The sequence below is a fragment of the Macrotis lagotis genome, chromosome 3 (genome assembly GCF_037893015.1).
Source record: "Macrotis lagotis isolate mMagLag1 chromosome 3, bilby.v1.9.chrom.fasta, whole genome shotgun sequence".
Lineage (NCBI taxonomy): Eukaryota > Metazoa > Chordata > Mammalia > Peramelemorphia > Peramelidae > Macrotis > Macrotis lagotis.
In genome coordinates, this window is record NC_133660.1 from 272,276,735 (window position 1) to 272,301,403 (window position 24,669).

Consider the following 24,669-nt stretch of genomic DNA (forward strand, 5'->3'; position numbering starts at 1 on the left):
TTACTGAATTGGGGATAACATGGCCAAATGTATGTCTTAGAAAAAAAATCACCTTGGCAGGTATATGGAGGATGGATTCTTGTGAGGAAAGTCTTGAGGCAGGTAGATGAGTTGGAAGTTTATTGCTTTATTTAGTCCAAATTAGAGAGAGGTGATGAGGGCTCTGTACCAATTTGGAAGGTATTTGAATAAAGATGTGACCTCAGACACTGTATAATTGCCTGGCTGTGTGACCTCGGGCAAGTCACTTAACCTTGTTGCCGTAAGTAAAATAAAAAGAGATGATGAAAGGGATGAATTTGGAAAAACCTTGGAAGACTTGTATAAACTGAAGAAAAATGAAATGAGAAGAACCAGGAGAACAATTTATACAGAACAAACAAGTTTGAAAGACCCAATAAGTCTTCTACAATAACATATCTCAATTCCAAAGGACTTAGGAAATATGCTACCTGCTTGGGGGGTGGGGGTGGAGGGGAGGACAGTAAGTGATAAAAGATTCAGAGTGTAGACTTAAGTATATTTTCTTCTTTTATGGTGAATATGACTATTCAAGAATATTTTTTAAATGACTACATATTTGCAATAGATTTTGTTTTTCTTGCCTTGGTGAAAGGGAAAAGAAAGAGAATTCACAACTAAAAATTAAAATAAAATTGAAAGGGAGCAGCTAGGTGGTGCAGTGGATAGAGCACCGACCTTGAAGTCAGGAGGACCTGAATTCAAATCTGCCCTCAGACACTTAATAATTACCTAGTTGTGTGACCTTGGGCATTGCCTTGCAAAAAAAAAAAAAAAGAGGAAAATAGACTTTTTAAAAAATAAGTTGTAGGGGCGGCTAGGTGGCACAATGGATAGAGCACCAGCCCTGGAGTCAGGAGTACCTGAGTTCAAATCTGACCTCAGACACTTAATGTGTTGTGTGACAGCCTTGGGCAAGCCACTTAACCTCCAATTGCCTTGCAAAAAGTAAAACAAACCAACAAAAAATATGTTGTGAGGTTAGAAATGGCGAAAGGACCTCTATTTTGAAGTCCCCTAGAATTAGGGAGGGAAGGAAGAAAGGTTGTGAACCAAGAAGTAAATTTATTTAGCATGGAAAAATTCATTGTGAAGTATTCAATGTCTACCTTCTCTCCAAATCATCTTCCACATAGCTATGAAAAGTACTAAAAAGTACAAGGACCTCCACAGCTCAAGAAACTCCAATGGTTCCCAAATGCCTCTAAGAAAAAACTCCTTTGCTTGATTTTTTAAAGTTCCTTCACAATCTGGTCCCTAATTCATATCCTTCTCTTTACATAATTTTTCCATTCCAGCCCAATTAGCATACTTCACTTCTTACACACCACCTGGAAGCCTGAACATGCTTGTCTTCCTCAGCTTCTCCAAGTGGAATCCTCAATTTTCTTCAAAGGCTCACATCCTACTTATTGAAGTTGCTATTGCCTATCCCCAAATCAGGTATATAATAAATTCAACATATAACTTTCAAAGCTGTCCTGTTTGACTATGACTCCTATTCTGATTTGGAAAGAGAACTCTCTTTCTAACTTCCCCCACCAATTCAAAGACAAACCCATGAAACAAGTCAAGCAAAATAGATTCCCACATTAATCATGTACAAAAATGTAAGTCTCTTCTGAATTGTGAATCCATCAGCAAGTCAGCAGGTGGATAATTTGTTTCCTCGGTACTATGGAATCCTGGACAATCAATACCTTGCTCGAGTTTTTAAGTTATTTTTACCTGTATTATATAAATTGTTCCACTTGTGTTATTCTATCATTTCACGTAAGTCTTCCTAGTTTTACCTCAAAACTTGTCCCTATTGCCATTTCTTTCTTTCTTTTTTTAAGGTTTTTGCTAGGCAATGGGGTTAAGTGGCTTGCCCAAGGCCACACAGCTAGGTAATTATTAAGTGTCTGAGACCGGATTTGAACCCAGGTACTCCTGACTCCAGGGCCGGTGCTTTATCCACTGCTCCACCTAGCCTCCCCCTCTATTGTCATTTCTTTAGGATGCAATAATATTTCATTACACAGGATGCAAAGGGGCTGAAATCAGATCCCCCCACCCAAGTAAGTGGGGGCACACACATCTGGAGAGAATACAGACTAGGACAGGAAAGGATGGTTGACAGACAAGGTAGAAGAGGACAGTTACAAGATACCTGACAAATTGAAGACACATGGAAACTGGAGGGGCAGGTAGGCTAGTGGGGCAAAACTCTCATCTCTCAGGGCCAGAGATCTCAAGCTAAGCCTCTGATCCCATGGCATTCTTTGAATTTTGCTTGGAGGGTTGTATTTTTGTCCTTAAGATTTTATTGGGGGGGGGGACAGAGAACTAAGCTGAAGGGCAGGAGCAGAGAGAGAAGCAGAGTACTATATAAGTAAACTTATTTAACTTAAGTTAAACTTGCATAATGTGAATTTATATAAAGCAAGACTATCAGTATTCTGAAATAGCCAAATAAACAATACTTGTGTTGCATTCAACTGAGATCAATGTATAACATGGAACCAATGTAAACACTAACAGAATGCCTTGGGGGGGGCAAGAATGGGGGGGAAATTGTAAAACTCGAAATAAATAAAATCTTTCTTTAAAAAAAAATGTCTCACTCAACTTAAAAGGTTCACAGCCAAAATATCACAAATACAAAATTCATTCACAAGGTAATGAAAATTACTTAAGAAATGGAAGCTGGGAGAGGGTTGGACAGAGAAGACAAGAGGAAAGTCCAAAAAGAACAACACTAAGAAGAAGCAAACAAAAGTCATCAAAAGACTGGGAATGTTTGGAGGAAATTATCTGTATAAAAGAAAGAAAATCTCGTAGGGACAAAAGCTTGTATAAGTTTTAACAGATGTCCAAGAACTATGTTTTTAAAAGAGGGGGGAAGGAAACGCTTATGTATTAAGTGCCTATTACATGTCAGACACTGCTAGATGCTTGACAAAATAACATTTCATTTGGTCCTCCAAATACTTGGTGATGGTGGTGCTATGATTATCCCCATTTTACAATTGAGGAAAATGAAGTCACTTGCCATAAGTCACAAAGCTACTAAGTGTCTGAGATTGGACTGAACTCAAGTATTCCTGAGTTTGAACCCAGAGTTGTCACATTCCTCAACATATCAGAGAGCATCATAGCACATCATTGATTATATAAAAACTCCTTGACGACATTCCAAACTCTCAAAGGAAGCAAAGGAATTTAGATAGGAAAATAAGAATACAGAATTATTTCCAAGCTTGGAGTTTTGATGCTCTGGACTAAAACAAAAGGCTTTATTAAATGATACATATCTGGATTTTTTATTCCACCACAGAAATTTTTGGTTAAGTCATTTCGGTCATGTCATTTCGGTCATGTCTGATCCTTCCTGATCCCATTTGGGGTTTTCTTGGCAAAGATACTATAGGGTTAAGTGACTTGCCCTGAATCACACAGCTAAGTAAGTATCTGAGGCCAGATTTGAAATTAGGTAGTCGTCCTGACTCTAGGTCTGGCACTTCTAACCACTTTGTGGCCTAGCTGCCACACCATAGAAATGGCACATTTAAAATTGAGTTAATGAAGATTTATTAGATCCCAATGCAAGCTCTATACCTCAGTTAATCACTCCCTTTTTATCATTTACCACTTGTCTTCTAGTAGCAAGGTGAAAATTAATAACCATGTCAAGCACCTAAGCAAAAAGCTTTATCTGAACTGCCAATATCATCTTAATGAGAGGAAAAGACTATTCTGCAAAACACACGAAATCACTAGATACACTCCAGGATCTTTCCAGAGATGATCCTTAACACCAAAAATATAAAGAAGCAGTTCAAGGTATATCTTATTTTCCATCACTTTTAAAATTCAAACAAATTAGCCATACAAAAAAACCAAAAATCTTTTTTTTTAAGGTTTTTGTAAGGCAATGGGGTTAAGTGGCTTGCCCGAGGCCACACAGCTAGGTATTTATTAAGTGTCTGAGACCAGATTTGAACCCAGGTACTCCTGACTCCAGGGCTGGTGCTTTATCCACTGCACCACCTAGTCTCCTCAACCCAAAATCTTAAGACCCAAAAACTATTTATTCAGAAAATCAAGACATATGGGGAAAAGTAGTCTAGTTGTTATAGTACCAATGACAGCATAGACTTAAATCCTAAACTAAATGGTTTATGGTTAATTAATTTTTTCCCTCACATACTCCGTAAACAGCATCAGAAAGTGCCATACTTACATTTAAACATTTTAATTTTTTTTTAAATTTATCTAAGAGAAGGATGTGGAAATTCAATATGCAAAAATAATAAAACATTTCTGAAATAGTTTATAGGCGTTGCCTAATAAAAACAAATCAAAGAAATGAATTCTAGGCCCTGAGGTAAGGAAGACAAGCTTGCTTGCCAATATGAAATTAGTCAAGGGATGATGAGGAGAGAAGCCAAAGATGAAAGTTCGCAGATTGCAGATACTCCCTAGAAGATACCTTTTGCCTTACAATAATACCCAGCAAGGCCACTAGGTGAATAAAATATATTGCAAGCCAAATAAAGTAATATACATACCAAGATATTGGTCATAAGTCTTATGTTTCAAAAGACTCTACTGAAGTGAAATTCATGACTTTTCATATGAGAAACAAAATAAGACAGGGAAAATGACTCTGCAGATCAGTTATGTTAATTGATTCCATAAAGCAAGGAAGTTCCAGACAAGCCCTTAGTAAAAGGAATACCAGTAACTTGTTCATAACCAAAAGCATAACTGCTACATCACGAAAATTTTTGTAGGCAAACTAACCACAACCTCCTAGAACAACAAACACTGACAGACTATAAAACAAGAAAATTGATGACATCTTCTCCAGCTACAACCCTCCTATTATAGTGGGGGGTTTCCTATTTGAAAACAGAGCTTCAAAAAGGTCATTTGACTAATTAAAACTTCCAGGGAGCCAAATTTTCCTCCAAGCTGTACACAAACTATATAAATTCTCTAATTTCTATGAACATTAAGTCTGCCTTAATAACCTTTACCTACCAGCAAGTTTTCTTTTCCACTAAAGTTGAAACAATGAAAGACATAATCAACCAGAGATACATTATTTGTGGTGCACAGGAGCCCTGAGCTCAAAGGTTTGGTGGAAGGATGAATGCAATATACAGAATCAACAAGAGCAGCAACAACTGCTTGGCAAAAACAAAAGCAAAAATTTGTTTCATGCTTACAAGTACGATTTTATGTGAGAGTTTCTATTTGAAAGAGTCTAACAAAATCATGACCAATCCTTATGAGGACTATGGAAGTTTTCTAATTTGTCTTCTCCACTTACCTTGTGCCCATCTCATTATTTATTAGGAAATCTATCAATGATTCCAGTGTTTGTTAGTGTTGAAATTAGATTTCAGATTATTTGGGACCCTACACTGTACCACTGGCTATCATTAATACAAATAACCAAGAACAGTATTTTCATTCAAGTTTCAAAGAATATTTCTGTGGTTTGAAGAGATGGCTTGGAGATAGTTTGAAGATTTGAGGGGTTTGTTTTTCTAGAATTTTGAGGCATCAATGCTATCACATTACTGCTTCAGTTTAAAGAAGCAAAAATGACAAAGTGAACTGAGGCCACATAAGAATCTCCGAAGTCCTGTAGTCCAACTCCTTGCTTTACAGATGAGGAGGCTAGGACCCAGAAAGGTCAAGTAATTAACCCTGGATGACAGAGACAAGCTAAGTGATAGAGTTGGACTTCCAGTCCATCATACTTTCATCAATACACAACTCCATAGAATCTCTTTTTTTGTTCCTTCTTCCTTTTTAAAAAATTCTTTTCTAGGGGCGGCTAGGTGGTTCAGTGGATAGAGCACTGGCCCTGGAGACAGGAGTACCTGAGTTCAAATCCGGTCTCAAACACTTAATAATTACCTAGCTGTGTGGCCTCAGGCAAGCCACTTAACCCCGTTTTGCCTTGCAAAAACCTAAAAAAAAAAAAAAAATTCTTTTCTAAAAGATGATGGATGAGGATGGTTACATGGAAGAAACACAAGTTTTTTAAAAAGTGCTTTCTTTGCTAAGTATTCATCACCTCTGGCATCCAAACTTCCCAACTCATCTAGTTGGGGAGACATGGATTTAGGTCTCCCTTGATTCAAGTCTCACTCCCGACACTTCCTAGTTGTGTGAACTTAGACAAGCTTTTTAATGATCTGAGCTTCAGTTTATGCATCTATAAAATGAAACTGATACTCCTGGGTGAAGGCTGTTAAACGTGAAAGCTATCTGTCACACAAATAGAAAAATAGTGATATCTTATCAAAAGCATATCCTGGGGCAGCTAGGTGGCATAGTGGATACAGCACCAGCCCTAGAGTCAGGAGTACCTGAGTTCAAATCCGACCCCAGACATTTAATAGTTAACTAGCTCTTGGGCAAGCCACTTAACCCTGTTGCCTTGCAAAAATAAAAATAAAAGCATATCTTTTCGTACTATTTTCAATTTTTAAAATGTATTTATGCTTTTTCTTCCTTTTGTTCTGATCCTTCTTTCCCAGTACAACAAATATGAAAATGTGTATGCATGTATAACCTATAGCAGATTACTTGCTAACAAGGAAGGAGGGGAGGAATATGAAACTCAAAATCTTACCAAAAAAAATAAGTATCTTTGCAAATAACTGCAAGAATAAGTATTTTTAAAAAAGCATATCGTCTTCTGGATCCACTCTGATCTTTGGGAATGAAGCTACTATCTCCTCTATCTAGATCTCAATTAATAACAAAGGGAAATGCAGAAAAAAGTTACAAGTCAAACTAACCAGGTAAAGGCTTCCAAGAGTTTCACAAAAGGAGACATGCATACTTCTAGAGTATCACTTAGGAAAGGGTGGAAAGCACCCCCCCCCCCAGCTTAATTGGCAGATTCAAAGACTTTTTAAAATTTTAGTGATGGTGGCAAATCTTTACCTACAGCAAAAATGCTGGGAGCCTACAGAAGCTACCATAAGATAATCTAATTATCTGGCTATAATGAATTCTTTCCTATCCTTTAAAGCCAAATTCAAATATCACCTCCTCCCAGAAGTCTCCAAACACTTGTCATCTCCCAACACCGTGCTCTGAACACATTGGAACTGGAATTTTAACAGGTCTTAAGATGAACACCTTACGGACAAACTCATTCACAAACCTTTTATTGTGTGTCTATCGGAAACCAAAGTCTACATCGGGTCACTAAGTTGGTTTTTAATCACGTAAGGCTTCAGTTTTTGCAAACAAAATATTTATTTATTACAAAATGTCTATGCCATGACGACAACACAGTCTTACCACACAAGGTTTACCCCAGTCAGGACCAATTCTATTAACTGTGATCGTTCTCACTTCACACCAACAAGAAACCCCAAAGTGTGAACGATGACAAATAACCTCCGGATTCACCCAACGGGCCGGGCATCGGCTGACCCTGCACTGCTCTGCCAACAGCACACGTTAAGGCCACACCGGGGTTGCACCTGCGGCTTCGTTTTGGGGGGGAGGGGGAGGCCGCGACTGCACCTTCCTTCGTGCTCCTTTCTCCACTAATCCAAACTGGCTGAACCCCGACCTCCTCCTCCTCCTCCTCCTCTCATTATCCCGGCCGCAGAGGACAGGCCGGGCCAGGGGCCGGTACCCCGGTCTTCCACTAAAGGGAGCGTGTGGCCCAAAAGTCGCAGAGAAGAGGTCGGGCCTCCCGCCTCTCGGCCCCCTCTCCCCGCTCCGGCCCGGCTCCCGGGCCTGGGCACTGCCCTGCTACAGACTTTCCTCAGCTGCCAGGCCCCGGGGTCGGACCCAGGGCCAGGCCGGGCCTTCAGGAGAGCCGCCTCCCTCCGCAGCCAGGGCTTCCCCCGGGCAGGGGGCTCGCGCCCCCCCGACCCTGGGGTCCCAAGGCCGCGGCGAGCCCAGCAGGAGGGTGGGCAAAGGCCCGGGGCCAGGCGGGCGCCCCCCGGCTCTCCATCCTGCCCCCAACTCCGGGGCGCCCGTCACCGCCTCCCTGCCGCACCGTGCTCGGGGGTCCTCGGGGAGCAGCAGCAGGGTGGCCCCCACGGCGCCCCCGGGCCGGGCCCCCCACGGCGCCCCCGGGCCGGGCCCCCCCACGGCGCCCCCGGGCCGGGCCCCCCCACGGCGCCCCCGGGCCGGGCCCCCCACGGCGCCCCCGGGCCGGGCCCCCCACGGCGCCCCCGGGCCGGCCCCCCCACGGCGCCCCCGGGCCGGGCCCCCCCACGGCGCCCCCGGGCCGGGCCCCCACGACCCCAAGGCGGGGGCACGTTAGAGCGGGGCCCGGGCCGCGCTGCCCGGGGGGTCACGGCGTGGCCAAGGGGTGGGGAGCGGCTCACGTGGGGCGCGGAGGAGGAGCGCGGGCTCCCGGCCCGGCGGGCCCGGGGGGCGGGGGCAGCGCTCCCCGGGGCCCGCGCACGCGGCGCCGGCCCGGCCGGGGGGGGGGGGCGAGGGGCGGCCGGCGGGGGGGGGGGCCCGTGCCCCGGACCCGCCCCGCGGCGCCTCCCCGCCCGCCCGCCGGCCGGCCCGCTGCCCGCCCGGCGCGGCCCGTTATCCGCCCGCGGCCCGGCTCACCTGCAGCTGCACCCGCGCCCGCCGCCCTCGCCGCCGCCGCCGCCGCCGCCGCCGCCTCAGCCGCCTCGCTGAGGCCCAGTCCCCGGGGAGCCTCCGCGTCCCGCCGCCGCCGCCACCGCCGCCGCCGGAGCCGGACACCCCAAAATGGCGGCACTTCCGGCGCCTACCACCGGGAGACGAGGGGGTGGTGCGCGGAGAGGAATGAGCCACCCGGCGCCGCCCAGAGCGCTCTGCACCCCCGCGCGGGGCCGAATGGAAGGGGCGGGGGCGGGGGCGGGGGCGGAGGGCTGCGGCTCCCCCTGGGGCGGGGGAGGAGCGCGGCAGCGCCGGGGCCGGGCCGGGGCCGGGCCGGGGCTCCCGGGGCCGGGCTGCAGCCGGACCCCGACTGCCCGGCGCGGGCCCGCTTCCCCGGCGGCGACCTCTGGCCTGCGGACCCTCAGGGACGGGGAGCTCCCTACCGAGCCGGACCTGCCGGGGCAAAGCCCTTCATCTCCCTGTCTCTTCTCTCTGTCTCTTTTCACTCTCTGTCTCTCTCTTCTGTCTCTGTCCCTCTCTCTCTCTTCTCTGTCTCTTTCCTATCTCTATCTCTCTTCTCTGTCTCTGTCCCTCTCTCTCTCTTCTCTGTCTCTCTGTCTCTCTCCCTGCCTCTTTTCTCTCTCTCTCTCTCGTCTCTCTGTCTCTGACTCTCTCACTCTCTGTGTCCCTTTCTCCCGCTCCCTTCTCTGTCTCTCTCCCTCTCTCTCTTCTGTCTCTCTTCTCTGTCTCTGCCCCTCTCTCTCTTCTCTGTCTCTCTGTCTCTCTCCCTGCCTCTTTTCTCTCTCTCTCTCTCGTCTCTCTGTCTCTGACTCTCTCACTCTCTGTGTCCCTTTCTCCCGCTCCCTTCTCTGTCTCTCTCCCTCTCTCTCTTCTGTCTCTCTCTTCTCTGTCTCTGTCCCTCTCTCTCTCTCTTCTCTGTCTCTCTGTCTTCTCTCCCTGCCTCTTTTCTCTCTCTCTCTCTCTCTCTCTCTCTCTCTCTCTCTCTCTTGTCTGTCTCTGACTCTCTCACTCTCTGTGTCCCTTTCTCCCGCTCCCTTCTCTGTCTCTCTCTTTTCTCCCTCTCTCCATCTGTCTCTGTCGCTCTCTCTATCCCTCTCTCCCCGTCTCTTTTCTCCCTCTCCCTTCTCTCTGACTCTGTGTCTCTTTGATCTTTCTTTCTGTCTCTGTCCCTCTCTCTTCTCTGTCTCTCTTCCTGTCTCCCTCTCTCTCTCTCCTCTGTCTCTGTCTCTCTCCCTCTCTTCTCTGTCTCTGTCTCTCTGTCTCCCTCTCTCTCTCTCTCTGTCTCTGTCTCTCTCCCTCTCTTCTCTGTCTCTGTCTCTCTGTCTCCCTCTCTCTCTCTCTCTTCTGTCTCTCTCCCTGCCTCTTTTCTCTCTCTCTCTCTCTCTTGTCTCTCTGTCTCTGACTCTCTCACTCTCTGTGTCCCTTTCTCCCGCTCCCTTCTCTGTCTGTCTCTTTTCTCCCTCTCTCCGTCTGTCTCTGTCGCTCTCTCTATCCCTGTCTCTCTCCCCGTCTTTCTCCCTCTCCCTTCTCTCTGACTCTGTGTCTCTTTGATCTTTCTTGTCTTTCTGTCTCTGTCCCTCTCCTTCTGCCTCTCCCACCACAATGAAAAAAAGACACAAAATAAAGCCTCAGCCACAAAGCACAGTCAAGCAAAACAAAGTCCCAGACTGGCCTCTCCGATATTCGGTCTCCTGCTTCCTTAGTCCATCTCCTGTAATAACAGCTGGCATGACTATATTTTCTCATAAATTTTATTATTAGGAATTTGTCCTTTCTCTCCTCACCCCAGCACAAAATGAGTTCTGTGGGGGATGAGAGTGGAGCCCACAGGTCCAGGTGCTGGTATGTCCAAAACAATTCTAAGGTAATGGGTGGGGGGGTGGGGGGAGCTACAGGCATCAGGAAAAGCTGCAAGCAAAAGGAAACCACGATTGCTAAGTAGGAGGTATGGAGGACTCGGGCATGGGGAAAGGTGTGGAGAGGGGAATGGAGTGTACTTTATGAAGAACAACAGCAAGTCCAATTTGGCTGGACTATGGAGTACATGAAGAAGGCCAGTGAGGTCTCAGAGTTGGAATAATCCTTAACATGTTTTCCCTGGAAAAAGTCTTTTCTGAAACAATACAAAACTGAGTACATAATGAATCCATAGTAAAGATCTCTTTTTTAATTTAATTTAATGAGGGCTGAAAAATGAACTCTGATTTAATAAGTATTTCTTGTCTACTATAAGCCAGCAATGTGCTGACAGGAGCCAAAGAAAAGATCTTCTCTGAAGGAATATACATGTAAATGTGTTCAAGGGAGACCTGGAATCGATTGGAGGTGATCCCAGAAGGAAGGCCCTAGGATCTGGGGAGATCCAGAACGGCTTGGAAGGTGAGACTAAAGCCCTCCTGAAGCCATCCTTTCAAAAATCACACTTCCCCAGCCCATGGCTGTATCTGTCTACAACAGGGGTTCTTAATGGGTTTTGACACCTTGTAGTATCTGGAGAAACCTATGGAGCCCTTCTGAGAAAAGTATTTCTTGTCTTCATTTCCCAATTGAAAGGAATATGAAATTTCAGTTAGAGTATAGTGAAGATAAAGATGAAATCATCCCCACCCAAATCCATGGTACTTCTCTATGGACTCCAAGTTAAGAATCCCTGATCTATAATAATGAACAAAGGCCTCCCACTATCTGAAATTAAAAACAAAGCACAAGCTTCTGGCAGAGATCTATTAATACTGTCTTTCCAGCATAGTTTCCAAGGAGCCCATAGCATTTCCTGGCGACAACAGTCTCTGCTCGCCAAGTAGTTAAAGGCCAAAATGAGGTGGGGGAAGATGGAATTTGTGTCATAGGGATTGAAAAACAAAGTCATAAGGAAGACAATTATTTTCTCTGTTTATTTAAAAAGTAAACTGCAGATACTGGATAAACAGCAGCAAGCACTCTCAGTAACTGGGTGGCCCTGGGAAAGTTACTTAATGTCTCTTTCCCTCAGTTTCCTCATCTATTTACTGAGGATAGTAATAGCTCCTATTTCCCAGGTGGTTGAGGGGATATTTGCAGAGGATTTGTACCATACAAAATGTACTATTAAAATTTCAAGTTTTCAAACACATTCAGTTCAGATGCAAGGAAATCACGGTGAGATACAAAGAACACCAACTTAAAGGCTCATTTGATTGCTTCTGAGCAAGTCTCACAGATACATTTTTAAAAATTGTATTTATGTGAGGCAATGGGGTTAAATGACTTGCCTAAAGTCACACAGCTAAGCAATTATCAAGTGTCTGAGGTTGGATTTGAACTCAAGTCCTCCTGAGTCCAGGGCTGGTGCTCGATCCACTGCGCCATCTAGCTGCCCTTCTAAGCAAGTATCAATCTACTTCAACTTAATTCAGTTCAACAAGCATTTAAGAGCCACTAAGCAACCTCCACTTTCAAGAAATCTTCATTTTCCTCTTTCCACTTCCAGCTCCCACTTTCTTCCTTCTCCAATCCATCCTTTAAATGGCTCCCAAATTATTCTTCCTAAAAATCTAGTGTGATCATGTGACTTCCCCGCCCAAAAAATTTCAGCGGTTCTCAATTATTTTGTATTTTTATATCATTATATGTATTATATTGTTATAACAAATTACTTATTTTATATTAATATTTAATAGAGCAAATTCCAATATTCTCTGCTTGGTACTAAAAAAAGCCTTTGCAGTCTGGCCCTGTCCTAACTCTTCTAGGTTGGTTTCACATGAATAGGTTTCTTAAGCTGATCCCTAAACTTTTCATTCATCTCTCACCTTCTCTCTTGGCTGGAATGCATTCTTTCTACCTCTGCATCTTAGAATCTCTGGCTCCTTCAGGTCATGTCTCTTTTGCAGCCTTCTTAAATAACCACATACATATGTAAACATAGGTAATCTATTCAACGCATATGTGTACAAATATAATATTTACATATATAATTGTATATATATATATATACATATATATATATACATATAATATGTTCTATAGCTCCCTTCCCTCTCCTCCCCCCAAAAAAACTAAACAAAGAAGTTTCAGTTTTTGGTTTTGCTTTATTTTTGTTCATCACCTAGTATGTAGTGCCTTACACATAGTAGGCAAGTCATAAGTATTGGATTTGGGTTGAATTACCATACCTCAAGAGAGCCTTCTTTGGGTGTTGCCTTCATTTGACAGGATGGTCAGTCCTTATTAATGCTCATTTACAGACAGGCTCACATGTCAATCAGAAGTCCCTTCTCTTCTTGCCCAGGGGAGCATATATTAAATAAAGGACACAAGAATCCTGGCCAGGATCTAGATATCTCCAAGGGACCAAATCACTGATTTTTTTTCTTCCACATTTGTTTCTGTTTGTTCCTTTTTTTGCTATGGGAAAAAAGGATACAAGGAGAAAACTGGCAAAGAAATATTATCCTCATATTCCCAAAGTCTTTAACAATTCAACAAACCAAAACCAGTTGAGAAAAGGGCTTCCTTAGATCACCTTGTAGGAGCAGACAGATACTAATCCACCATCCCCAAAGGATCACCTATCAGGTTCACATGACATTCAGAAAGCTGCCTAAGGGCACATATATTAAATAAAGGACACCTGGATCCTGGTCAGGATCTCCCAGGGACCAACATCATTGATTTTATCCTTTTTCTTTTATTTCTGTTTGTTCCTCTTTTGCTATTAGGAATAAGGAATTACCCTCGCCTTCCCAAAGACTTCCCAACAGGGGGCGGCTAGGTGGCAGTAGTGGATAAAGCACTGGCCCTGGAGTCAGGAGTACCCGGGTTCAAATCCAGTCTCAGACACTTAATAATTACCTAGCTGTGTGGCCTTGGGCAAGCCACTTAACTCCATTTGACTTGCAAAAACCTAAAAAAAAAAAAACCAAAGTAAGTTAAGAGAGGTGATTCTTTAGACTGGATCTGTTATGTAGAAGAGATCACATTGTAGGAGGAAAAGAAAGACACTAACCTACCAGTCCCCAAAGGAACACTTACAAAACTGGGGATCAAGGAGGAAAGATTAAAACATTACCTATTTAACATGAAATGAGATAGTGCACAAACTGCAAGCATAGAGGAGTCCTTTGGTCTGAGGACCTGATGCCTTTATCTGGAGGTGGAGAAAACAGGGTTGGGAGGGTGGTGGGAGGGACCATGGAAGGGGAGGGGAGGGGTTTGTGATAGGAGATAAGAGCTCCTCCTCCTGAGGCTGGCTTCTAGGGAACCATTTTGCAGGATTCATTGCAACCATTTTCCCAGCTTCTGAAAGCACCTTTAAAATACCAGTGATCAATCAGCTCAGAAGAAAGAGCTCATCCAGACGGAGGCTGGGGTGAGTGCTCCAGCTCCAGCTCATTGGCAGAGGGTGATGGATGGATGGATGGATGGAACAGTGCTGGCAGGGGGCCTCCCTAGCTCCGGAGTTGGCGAGGTCTCCTGGGAAAGAGAGCAGAACCAGGAGTTTACTAGGCCAATGGTGACATGGTAAATAAAGATATGTGTTCAGACATTGATGGGTTTTTTTTTTTCCCTCACCAGACCAGGACCTGATGGGGAAATAGCTGTGGGTTGCTTTCTGAGGACCTTGCTATTTCTCTTTTAATTCTGACTCTGGCACCAGTTAACTGTGTGATCCCTAGTCACATCCAGTCATCTCTTTGGGTCTGTTTCCTCACTTGCTCTATCCACCTAGCCGCCCCTGTAATGAGGTTGGATTACAAACCTCCATTCTCAAGTGGGCCACCAGATCATTACAGATTTCAGGAGATCTGTGAATTTGACTGTGAAAAAAAAATCATCTTTACTTTCATTAACCTCTGAAAATTAACAATTTCCTCTAATTAAAACATGATTCTGAGAAGGTCTATAGATTTCACCAGACTGCCCGAGGAGTCCATTACAATAAAGAGACCCAGAACCGTTGAAGTAGGAGATTTCTAAAGTCTTTTCTAGGGGCAAATCATGGAATTCAGAGAGATTGCTAAAGCAAGGGTAGGCTTTATATACTCCTAGGGCCTGAAGCTGAATCATAGAACCACAGATCTGGAACTTAACAGGCCATCTAATTAATCCTTCTTCCCTCCACCAGTTCATTAATGAAGAAAGCAATGTCCTTTAGAGGTGATGTGACTTGTCCAAAATTACATAGGTGTAATAAGCTGTTTTTTTAAAAATTTTATTTAAGGCAATGGGGTTAAGTGACTTGCCCAAGGCCATTATTGTGAGTCTGGATTTGAATTCAGATCCTCCTGACTCCTGGGTCTGTGCTCTATCCACCTAATTGCCCTGGTAATAAGCTTTTAAGAGACAGCATTTGAACTGGCTTGTCCAAGGCCACACAGCTAGATAATTATTGTCTGAGGCCAGATTTGAACTCAGGTATTCCCTGACTCCAGGACCTGTGCTCTATCCACTGTGCCACCTAGCTGTCCCCTTTTTTTTTTGACACTCTTGTTTAAAATGCTGCAGTTGGTTAGTTGGCAAAGTAGATAGGGCACTGGCCCTGCTGTCAAGAGGACTGGAGTTCAAATTTGGTCTCAGATACTTTCTAGCCATGTGACCTTGGGCAAGTCACTTAACCTGGGTCATCTCCAATCATCCCAGATTCCAATGTAGCCACTGGACCCAGATGGCTTCAGAACAGTGAGGTTGGCTGGTGTCTTTGCACAGCATGTCCTGGAATCCAATTCACTTGCATGTCACTGTAGTCCTGGCCCTTCTCAGATTATAGAAGGATAAAATCATCATCAAAATGCTGGAGTAGTATTATAATGATTTAACCTTTATTTGTAGTGTGATGAATCATTTTCTTAGTATTATTAAATTTATTTTTCTTTCTCTTTTGCCCGGGTCTCTATTTTCTAGGCTCCCTTGTTTCCTTCCTAAGTCAGGCCCAGAGCTATTTGTAGGGCAAAGCCTCCCTGCTCCCTTCCGCTGCTAGGGAAAAAGTGTGTAAGTCGCCAATGAACTTGGGATCTCCAATATACATATACACATATATACATATGTATACACATATATACATACATACGTACATACAAGGTATTTGCTAATTGCTCCCGGACCCTTGTTTCCTGTGCCCGTCTCCCTGGGGCCGGGGCTGTGATAGGCACTAACCATTGCTCGGCAGTGTTGCCTTCTTTCGCTCGTTTTCTTCCTGGGTTTGAAGGATCTTATCAAGGGACGCTTGCACAAAAAGCTATTTTAAAAGAGGAGGCCCGATCTGAGTTGGTGTTCTTCACCAGGGGCCGCGGCCTCGGGTTTGGCCGCTCTGTCCCTCCCGCCTCGGCCTCCACCGACACCCCACCAGGCCCACCTCGGGGCAGCTGCACTTTCTGCCCCCAGCAGGGGTGGAGGTGTCTGGGGGGGCAGGGCCCGCTGCCCGGGGGGGCAGGGCGGGGACACCCCGCAGAGGGCCCCGGCTCCCCCCCCAGGCCCGTTGCCCGCCGCTCCGGCGGCCAGAGCTTCCGCCGGTTCCCGTAGTCCCCGCCCCTCTCCTCTCTATTGGTCCGCGGGGCTGCCCGTGGCGCGCGGGCCCCGGCGCCGGGCCTCCCCATTGGCCGAAGGCGCCGCGCGGCCGCCGCGGGGCGGGCCCTCCCGGCGCCGGGTCCCGCCCCCATGCCGCCGGGGCCCTCCCCGAAGCCTCTCCCGCCGCAGGCCGGGGGAACGGTCGCCGAGGGCGCGGCGGGCGCGGCGGGCGCGGAGGGCGCCGGTGTGCAGGCGCTGCTCCCGGGCACCTCGGCCGGCGGCTCCAGCGAGGAGGCGGCGCGGGAGGAGCGGGGGAAGCGGCCGAGCCGCGGCCGGGCCCGGAGCCGGAGCCGCGACCTCAAGGCGAGGGAGTCGAGGCCGGGCCCGGGCCCAGGCCCCAGCCCGCACCCCTCGCGCTGGGCCCGCACCGGCATGGCGGCCTCGTCGGTGCTGGGCGCCGGCCTGGCGCGGGTCCTCTTCTACCCGACGCTGCTGTACACGCTGCTGCGCGACAAGGTGCCGGGCCCGGGCCAGCGCGACTGGTACCACCGCATCGACGCCACCGTGCTGCTGGGCGCGCTGCCGCTGCGGAGCCTCACGCGCCGGGTGAGCCGGGCCGGGCCGGGCCGGGGGAGCCCGGGGGAGGCGCCGCAGGGCCTCGGCCTCCAGTCTGCCTGGAGCCCGCCGAGCCCCGCCGTCTCGGGCCTTTGGGGTTGGGGCCCACCCGCGGAGCCAGTCCTCAAACCGTGCTCCGCGCGGGCCCGGGGCCACCCCGGCACTGCCCCGCCACCCCCAGGGAGGGGAGGTGCGCTGGGGGGCAGGACGGGGAGGGGGAGGGGTGCCGCTCCGCGTGCGGGGGGCAGGACGGGGGATGGGGTGCCCCTCCGCGTGGATGCACCCTGCTTCTCAGTTAACTTGGCTCAGCCCCCCGGGGCTCCCTGCAGGGCCGGAGGGCCCAGATTATCTGGGTGCCCGTGTGCTCTTGTGACGGGCCACCTCCAACAAGTCACAGCCTCCCTACAGGCTTTAGTATTTTCACTGCAAAATTCCACCACGCTGCTCCAGGTTCCATTTCTTTTTTTTAAGTTGTTTTTGTTTCGCAAGGCAGTGGGGTTAAGTGGCTTGTCCAAGGCCACCCGGCGAGGTCATTGTCTGAGGCCACATTTGAACTCCGGTCCTCCTGACTCCAGGGCCGGTGCTCTATCCACTGCACCACCTAGCCGCCCCCTAAGTTCCATTTCTGATGGCTGAAACCTCCAAAGATACCTTGGGGGTGGCAGGCTAACCTTATTTTTTAAGGACCACCAATGGGCATTACAGGTCTCAAGGCCAAGCCCTACTGAGTCTTTGGTCTCCACTTGCCTCGGAGTGAACAGGCAATAGCAATTGTTTTAGTTTTGACCAGAAACCCTGAGGGTCTTCCCCTAGATTTTTTTTTACTAGGTATAAAGATGCTATTTTCTTTGCTTCTCTTCTTTCTTACCTAGCTTTAAATACTTAATGAGTCTTGCCTCAATCAAACTGATACCTGTTAAAGACGTTAGATTACAAAGTCCAAGGTCTCCCCACTTCCGTCCAGGGCCATCTCCAGTCTTCCTGATCCCTTTCTGACTGGGATCCAGATGGCCCCAGAGGAGAAAGTGAGACTGTTGACCTTACATGGGCTTCCCTCACATAAAATAACTTGCAAGTCATGACATCACCTCCCTCTTGTCATGATCCTCTTCAGAAACATTGGACAAACAACCAAGATAAAAGAAAAGACATGGTCAAATGTGGCAGGGTACCTTCCTCCCCACCCCACCCCCAAAAGGTATAAAAATACTGGAGGAAAATTTGGAAAATGACTTGGATTTCCTTTTTATTTTTACAGCTAGTAGAGAAGGAGAATGTTCGGGGGGTGATCACCATGAATGAAGAATATGAGACAAGGTTCCTATGCAACACTTTTGAGGTGAGGGCTTCAAGAAATAAATCCCACCAAAATCTGCCAAGCATAACTCTCCCAAGCTTCCCTCTGGATATTGTAGATGATTCTCACATATTGAGATAGGGGAAAAAACACAGCTGAAGGAACATCTACAGAGTCTGGGGACTCACCTTGGACCATAACAGGAAGATATTTCATTTAACTTACAAAAATCAAGGGTCTTCCCCTTTTAAACTTCACTACTTTGGATTACAGGTAGGAGAGGAATAATCTGGAAATTGCATTTTGAAAGCACATTTATTATAGTTTAAAATGACCACATTTATTCCAGAGTTCTATACAATGTAATATTATTTCAGATCCTGTGACAAATAAAAAAATTGGCACTGTTTGATGCGAATATAAACTAGGCCCTTTGTTCAACAAAAACTTAGGTCCATGCATGCTGGCTGTTAAAAAGAGATTCACCATTCTTAACTAGATGGATTACAGATTGCTTCTATCATCTCTATTACCCAAGTCACTAGAAAATTTGAAGATTCCAAAAGAACTTTCTGCAGATCCTATACATATTGTAGAGACATAATTTCATGATAATAAAGCAATAAAATGCTAATCTAGACCCTATCAGTTTTGAGAGAATACGAGTATGTGGGGTACCTTTTAAATCAGAAATACTTTGCTAGGCTGCCTATGTGGGGATGTTTAATGGGAGCATATTAGCAACCTACAATTTTCTTTCTGGCTTACTGACTCCTTAGAGAAAGCTATTTTTTTTTTTCGAAAGACCTGAGTAACTTTAAAGCACATTTTTAAATGTTTTGAGATCTTGGACTTCTTAAAGAATATTTGCCTCAACGATCATTAGCCAATTTTGAAAATTAGTCCTGTCAAGTTGTAGGGTTAAGTAAAATGTGCCCTGATTAGGTTCAGATTTGAGGGGAAAAAAAAGCATGATCTCTATGGGACATGAAATTCGTATTTTTTTAAAAATCAATTTCCAAAATAACACATTGTACATATGGCTTTACGTTCATTTAATCAGTTTTTAAACTATGATCATTATATTCATGTTTTAGAGTTTTTCAAGTAGGACTAATTGAGTATACACCCCAAGTAACTGATTAAGTATACACTATACAGTCAGAAATTTTAAAGCAAAAATTCAATTGCTAAGATACCATAAAAGCCCTTCCTGTTTGCATCTTTTTGGTTTTTCAAGTGAGACTGATATGTAGACAAGTGCACTGATTTTATTTTGAAAATTCAATTTCCTAGTTTATTCATTTAGGGTTTTTTGTTTTTTGTTTTTTTTTGGGGGGGGGGCAATGGGGTTAAGTGGTTTGTCCAAGGCCACAGAGCTAGATAATTAAGACAGTGTCTGAGGCCAGATTTGAACTCAGGTACTCCTGACTCCAGGGCCGATGCTCTATCCACTGCACCACCTAGCCACCACCTGTAGTTAATTTATACTCTCTCTTTTCCTATCTCTCTTCCCCCATCCCAGCCCCTAATAGGCAATCTTCTATACAGGCTTAAAGAATCTTGTGAAATAGTTCCATACACCCAAGCAACCACTCAGGTGCCAGGATGATCCAAAGACAGAATCACACAATTCTACAGCTGTTAGATATTCTTTAGTGGAAAATTCTGTAACAGAAAATTAAAAATAGCCAAGAGAAGCCTAAAAAAAATGATTGTGTTAAATTTTTAAAAATTTTTCCACTGTTAGAAGAGCAACTCTTTTTTTCATTAAATATTAACCACATGGGATCAGCCATTTTGAAGATTTTATGCAGAAGGTTTGGGTTTCACAGAACAAGAAATGGTAACTTTTACTTAGACCCGATGTTAAAATTCACCCTGGTAGCTATACTGTTTTGCTCTGCAGAATCTACTGTGTACCTCATTGCACCTCACTTAATCTGTTCTCGATCTAGTGCATTCACACACACTGTTTCATTTTCTTTTTTTCTACCTGTGGAATTGGTTTCAGGAATGGAAAGCAGTTGGAGTTGAGCAATTGCGTCTCAGCACAGTGGATATGACTGGAGTTCCAACTTTGGAAAACCTAAAGAAAGGGGTCGAGTTCACACTAAAGTACATGGCGCTGGGGAAATGTGTCTATGTGCACTGCAAGGCTGGGCGCTCCCGAAGTGCCACCATGGTAGCAGCCTATTTGATACAGGTATGAGACTATCCTAGTTAAGCTCCCTTTAAAGGGAGCAATGACCAGTCAGAAATGTAGCCTGGTTAGCTCAGCCCTTAGAGCCAAATTCAGGTTTCTTCTCCCCTGGTAGCAAAAGGAAACGTGATGAGGACTTAGCTATATTTGTGTCTCCCCTAGCACCCTCTAGTGCTCTGCACATAGAAGTCACTTAACAAATGATTATTCAGTGAATGACCTGGTGGAGCTTGAGAAGGAAGAGAACAATGTTTTCAAGATAGCAGTGAGTACACACCTAGGTGTCTTTTGGTGCTCGCACTTAGCTGTAGGTGGGAGTGAGTGATGCTTACATAGGTCTTCTGCTCAAGAGTTTCAGGAAAACAGCAGTATAGGTTCAAAGAACACACCTGAACCACCAGGCAAGGACTTCAAAGGGATTCTGGCTCTCTCCATTTCTAATCTAATTCAACAGCTTTGCTATAAAGACACTGGAGTTGTTTTCGTCTTAAGGAATTTCCCAGAAACATCTCCATGTCTTGCCTGGCTCTCCTTGAAACTCAGCCCCTCATTTTCAAAAGAGCTGGTTGGCAGTTCCAGCTCCTCTCCACAATGTGGAGGGCACATTACTTTGCTTTGGAGCCCTGCCAGCCATTAGAGGTGTGTTAAAGCAAAAACAAATTTATCAAATGGGAGACACATTGATGGCTTACCTCCCAAGAAAAGGCCAAGACAGTCATCAAACTATGTGCATAGAGGAAGTTGCAACATAAAGTTCAGTTCAAAATGACTTGAGAGAAAAGTAATCTGTAGTCCTGTTGATGATCTTTGGGTTCCAAAAGACCCTCTGCTTACTCCTTCATATCTTTCTGCTTCCCTTTTGCTTCAGGCATACAAGTGGAATCCAGAAGAGGCAGTGGAAGCTATTGCCAGAATCCGTTCCCACATCCACATTCGACCTGGGCAGGTAGAGGTGCTCAAGGAATTCCACAGACAGGTCATGGCTGAAGCAGAAAACATTCACGCTGCCCAAAAACTACCACTTGATGAATGAAGTAGGGGGTATTTGGGAAGAACTCATAAGACTCTGCTGCTCATTTACAGAATAAAGAATGCATTCAGTGGACCCTAGGGGCTGTAACCTGTAATGGGCAGGAAAATAATCCTGCCGTTATGTGGCAAAGGATGGATAGCCAACTGTCCTTTTTGTCTGCTTTGCTTTGTTTCAATCTCAAAACACTGTTCATGCTACAACAGAAGCTTTGTAGCCTTAGTTCCCAATGGATTATATTTTTTCCTACTAGGGACCAAGAAAAATTCGATTTTGATAAGTATATATTGAGGCCTCACATGCCCAGTATTTTCCTTCTTTTTATTTGTCACTGTAAAGCATCTTTAATCCTGGGAAAGGGAAAGAGGAAAAACCTTAGCTCTTGTCCTTCACAGATGTCTTTTTACAGCTCTTGGTCTCGGGTGAGAGAACTTGCCATACTGGCAAGTCTTGGGTATGAAGTCACATGGCTTTAGGTGACCAGTAGTAGGCTCAAACACATACACATAACACCAGATTTATGAAGATAGTCCTGGCTTTTTGCCTGGCTTCACAACTTTTACAAGAATAGGGCCTATTTCCATGTTGCAGAAACTTTCTGCTATGGAATGGAAAACAAAATCTTTGCCCCAAGGACAGTTATGAGTTAACCTAGAACTTCCATTTACTCTGTCAGATGAGAAGACACTGCAGAGAATTCCCAGAATTCTAGATTTTCACTGGTTCCTAAAGAGCAGTCGAGCAATAGCTGAGGCCAAATCCCTCACTAAAATCATAGATCAGAAGGAAACTGCAAACTCTATAGTTCACAAGGAAACAGCATCTATTCTTCAGTTTCCTGGAAAGAAAAGGTCCCTTTAGATCTTGAGGTGAGGACCCCTCATGTTTGTCATGGTTCAGATGGAGAGGGAAGGCTGAGATTTAGGAGCTGCTTATCTAACCCTAACACAAAAGTGAATAGCAGGCTAGCCTCTTCATTTCAGGTAGGGGTCCCGCCTCTGGGTAAAAAGCTCCCAGGAGAACTTGGAGGCTTGGGAAAAGGCTCTACGACATCGCCAAAGGTTAGTAGCGGAAGGTAGCGTAGTGAAGTATAGGCCTACCTTGAGAGATAGGTTTCCTTGGAATTCTTCTCGGGAAGGGAAGATGTGGCCCAAAAGGCCCTCGGGAGAACTGGAGCCTACTCCAGCTTGGAGAAAGACACTAAAACATTGCCAAAAGTTAGCAGCAGAAGATAGTGCGGTGTAGTTACGAGATGAGATTTCTTGGAAGCCCTTTCAGGATGGGAAAAAGTGACCTGAAAGCCCCCGGTGGGGGGGGGGAACCGTAGCCCACTGCAGCTTGGAAAAAAAAGGCTTCAAGACATCGCCTAAGGTTAGTGGCGGAGAGTAGTGTGATACAGCCTAGGCCTATCTTGGATGAGATGCCTTGGGATTCCACTGGGGAAGGGAAGAAGCGACCCGGGCAGTCGTCTTCTCCGTCAGGCCAATACAAACTGCAGATTGGTGAGCAACACCTTGATGCCGCTGGTGACCGTCAGGGCGGAGGTGGCCGGGTCAAGCTTGTAGGTGCTAGCGTCCCCCTTTTTGTAGCGGTCCCGGAACACATAAATGCTGCCGTTGCAGCTGGCGATCTTCCAGAGGGAGGGCGCAGAACTCCAGGCCTCGGGAAGGCAAAGGCGGGTGAAGCTGTCCAGCAGAGGGTTGTAGCAGGCCAGGGAGTCCCCCTCCGCCGCGATGAACACCAGGTCCTTGTGCACGGCGGCGTGCATGTGGCCCGCGAAGGGCAGCAGGTAGGGCTTCACGTGGCACTTCTCCGTCTCCGTGTCGAAGCACTGGATGAGCCGGGAGGGTTTGGTGAAGAAGTCCAAGTCGTTCTCCTCGCCCCCCAGCAAGTAGATGAGGCCGTCGAGGTTGGCGCCGGCGGCCCCCGACACCGCCACCTCCAGCGGGCCGGTCTCGGTCCACACGTTGTCGCCCACCCGGTAGTAGAGGACGGCGTGGGAGAGGGTGTCCTGCAGCGTCTTGCCGCCCAGGGAGTAGATGGCGTCCTTGCCGGGCACGGAGACCAGGGTGTGCTGCAGCCGGTCGCGGGGCAGCGGCGCGCACCACTCCCAGTCCACCGTGGCGTTGTTGCACTTCCACATGCGGCGCGGGATGGAGCCGCCCACCACGTACAGGTCGCCGCCGTGCTTGCAGGCCGCCGTGATCTGGTGGCACAGGCTGTTCTGGCCGCTGACGCTGATGGAGTCGTCCCCGGCGCAGCGCAGGGACACGGCCAGCGAGTGCGTGCGCGCCGACTCCTTCCCGATCAGGTAGATGTGCACGTTCTCGCCCAGCTCCTGCGGGCACAAGCACACGGCGCCCTCACCCCCGGCCCGGGCGCCCCCCCCCGCCGCCCGCGCCCCGCCAGCCCCCCCCCCCCCGGAGGGCGCGGCTCCTACCTGGACGCTGGCGCGCAGGGCCTCGGCCGCGCCCCGCCGCTCCTCCTCGTCGAAGCCGACCCAGGCGTCGATGGCCTCGGCGGGGCTCTGCGAGCGCGGCACGCCGCCTGCGGGGCAGAGGCACACGCTGGCACCCGGCCCGGGCCCCGCCGCCCGCCCCCCGCCGCCCGCTCACCTCGCAGCAGCTCGCACAGCAGGCGCCGCGGCAGCTGCAGGAAGTCGTCCGTGTGGCGCAGGCGCGCCAGGTGCGTGCGCGCGCACAGCTGCGCGGCGGCGTAGAGCGGCGCGTCGCTGTGGCGGTCCGCCAGCCACAGGCCCTGCAGGCAGTTGGCGGGCTGCAGCGTGCGCGCCAGGAAGCGCGAGCACTCCTGGAAGAGCGCGGGCAGCTGGTACATGTCGGCCGCCTCGTACAGCTCGCGCAGCTGCGGCGCGCGCAGGCGCACGGCGCCGTGGTAGATGTAGTCCACCAGCAGCTGGAACACGGCCGGGCTCACGCCGCGCAGCGCGATGGCGCGGGCGCGCGCCTCGCGGAGGTCGGCCGTGAACATGGACCTGAAGAAGCCGCTCTGCGCCGCCAGCACCAGGCGGTGCAGCCGGAACTCGCGGCCCGCCACCGACACGGTCACGTCGGCGAACAGCTGCTCCTCCAGGCACAGCTTCATGATGCCCTGCGCCACGCGGCCCGCGTGCGAGCGGTCGCGGAACGTGTAGTGGACGAAGTAGTTGTCCTCCGCCGCCTCGGCCGCCATGGCGCCTCTGCGGCGGCGCCGGCCGGAAGGGGGCCGGGCCCTGGGGGGAGGGGGCCGCGCGCGCCGCTGCGGGCCTGGGGGGAGGGGGGGCTGCGCGCGCCGCTCCGGGGCTCGGGACCCCTCCCGCCGCCGCTCCTTCCCGCCCCGCCGCCGCCGCCGCCCCGCGCCTCCCGCGCCCACCCCGGAACCCGCGGC

At 47.8% G+C, this 24,669-nt stretch overlaps 3 protein-coding genes across 3 annotated transcripts in view; 1 reads left to right on the forward strand and 2 right to left on the reverse strand.

Moving 5' to 3' along the window:
- Positions 1–8,663, reverse strand: part of CELF1 (CUGBP Elav-like family member 1) — a 116,433-nt gene extending 107,770 nt beyond the window's left edge. The window contains exon 1 of the mRNA XM_074230632.1: positions 8,620–8,663. The gene's annotated coding sequence lies outside the window, so the exon portion shown is untranslated. The remainder of the gene's footprint in view (positions 1–8,619) is intronic.
- A 7,607-nt stretch (positions 8,664–16,270) lies between these two features.
- Positions 16,271–22,643, forward strand: PTPMT1 (protein tyrosine phosphatase mitochondrial 1). The gene is made up of 4 exons (XM_074230638.1): positions 16,271–16,746; positions 18,014–18,094; positions 20,067–20,258; positions 21,124–22,643. The coding sequence occupies exons 1-4, from the start codon at positions 16,291–16,293 to the stop codon at positions 21,286–21,288; spliced, it is 894 nt and encodes a 297-aa protein (XP_074086739.1). The 5' UTR covers positions 16,271–16,290; the 3' UTR covers positions 21,289–22,643.
- On the reverse strand, positions 18,349–24,503 carry KBTBD4 (kelch repeat and BTB domain containing 4). The gene is made up of 3 exons (XM_074230637.1): positions 23,901–24,503; positions 23,726–23,832; positions 18,349–23,623 (listed from the first exon to the last, which is right to left on the reverse strand). The coding sequence occupies exons 1-3, from the start codon at positions 24,472–24,474 to the stop codon at positions 22,763–22,765; spliced, it is 1,542 nt and encodes a 513-aa protein (XP_074086738.1). The 5' UTR covers positions 24,475–24,503; the 3' UTR covers positions 18,349–22,762.
- Between the last annotated feature and the right edge of the window lie 166 nt (positions 24,504–24,669).

Excerpts from the sequence above, each read along its gene's own strand:
- PTPMT1 (XM_074230638.1), top strand. The coding sequence starts at position 16,291 with ATGCCGCCGGGGCCCTCCCCGAAGCCTCTCCCGCCGCAGGCCGGGGGA. Across the intron at positions 16,747-18,013 it reads TGCGGAGCCTCACGCGCCGG|CTAGTAGAGAAGGAGAATGT; the intron begins GTGAGCCGGGCC and ends TTATTTTTACAG. Across the intron at positions 18,095-20,066 it reads TCCTATGCAACACTTTTGAG|GAATGGAAAGCAGTTGGAGT; the intron begins GTGAGGGCTTCA and ends AATTGGTTTCAG.
- KBTBD4 (XM_074230637.1), bottom strand. The coding sequence starts at position 24,474 with ATGGCGGCCGAGGCGGCGGAGGACAACTACTTCGTCCACTACACGTTC. Across the intron at positions 23,833-23,900 it reads GCTGTGCGAGCTGCTGCGAG|GCGGCGTGCCGCGCTCGCAG; the intron begins GTGAGCGGGCGG and ends TCTGCCCCGCAG. Across the intron at positions 23,624-23,725 it reads CCCTGCGCGCCAGCGTCCAG|GAGCTGGGCGAGAACGTGCA; the intron begins GTAGGAGCCGCG and ends TTGTGCCCGCAG.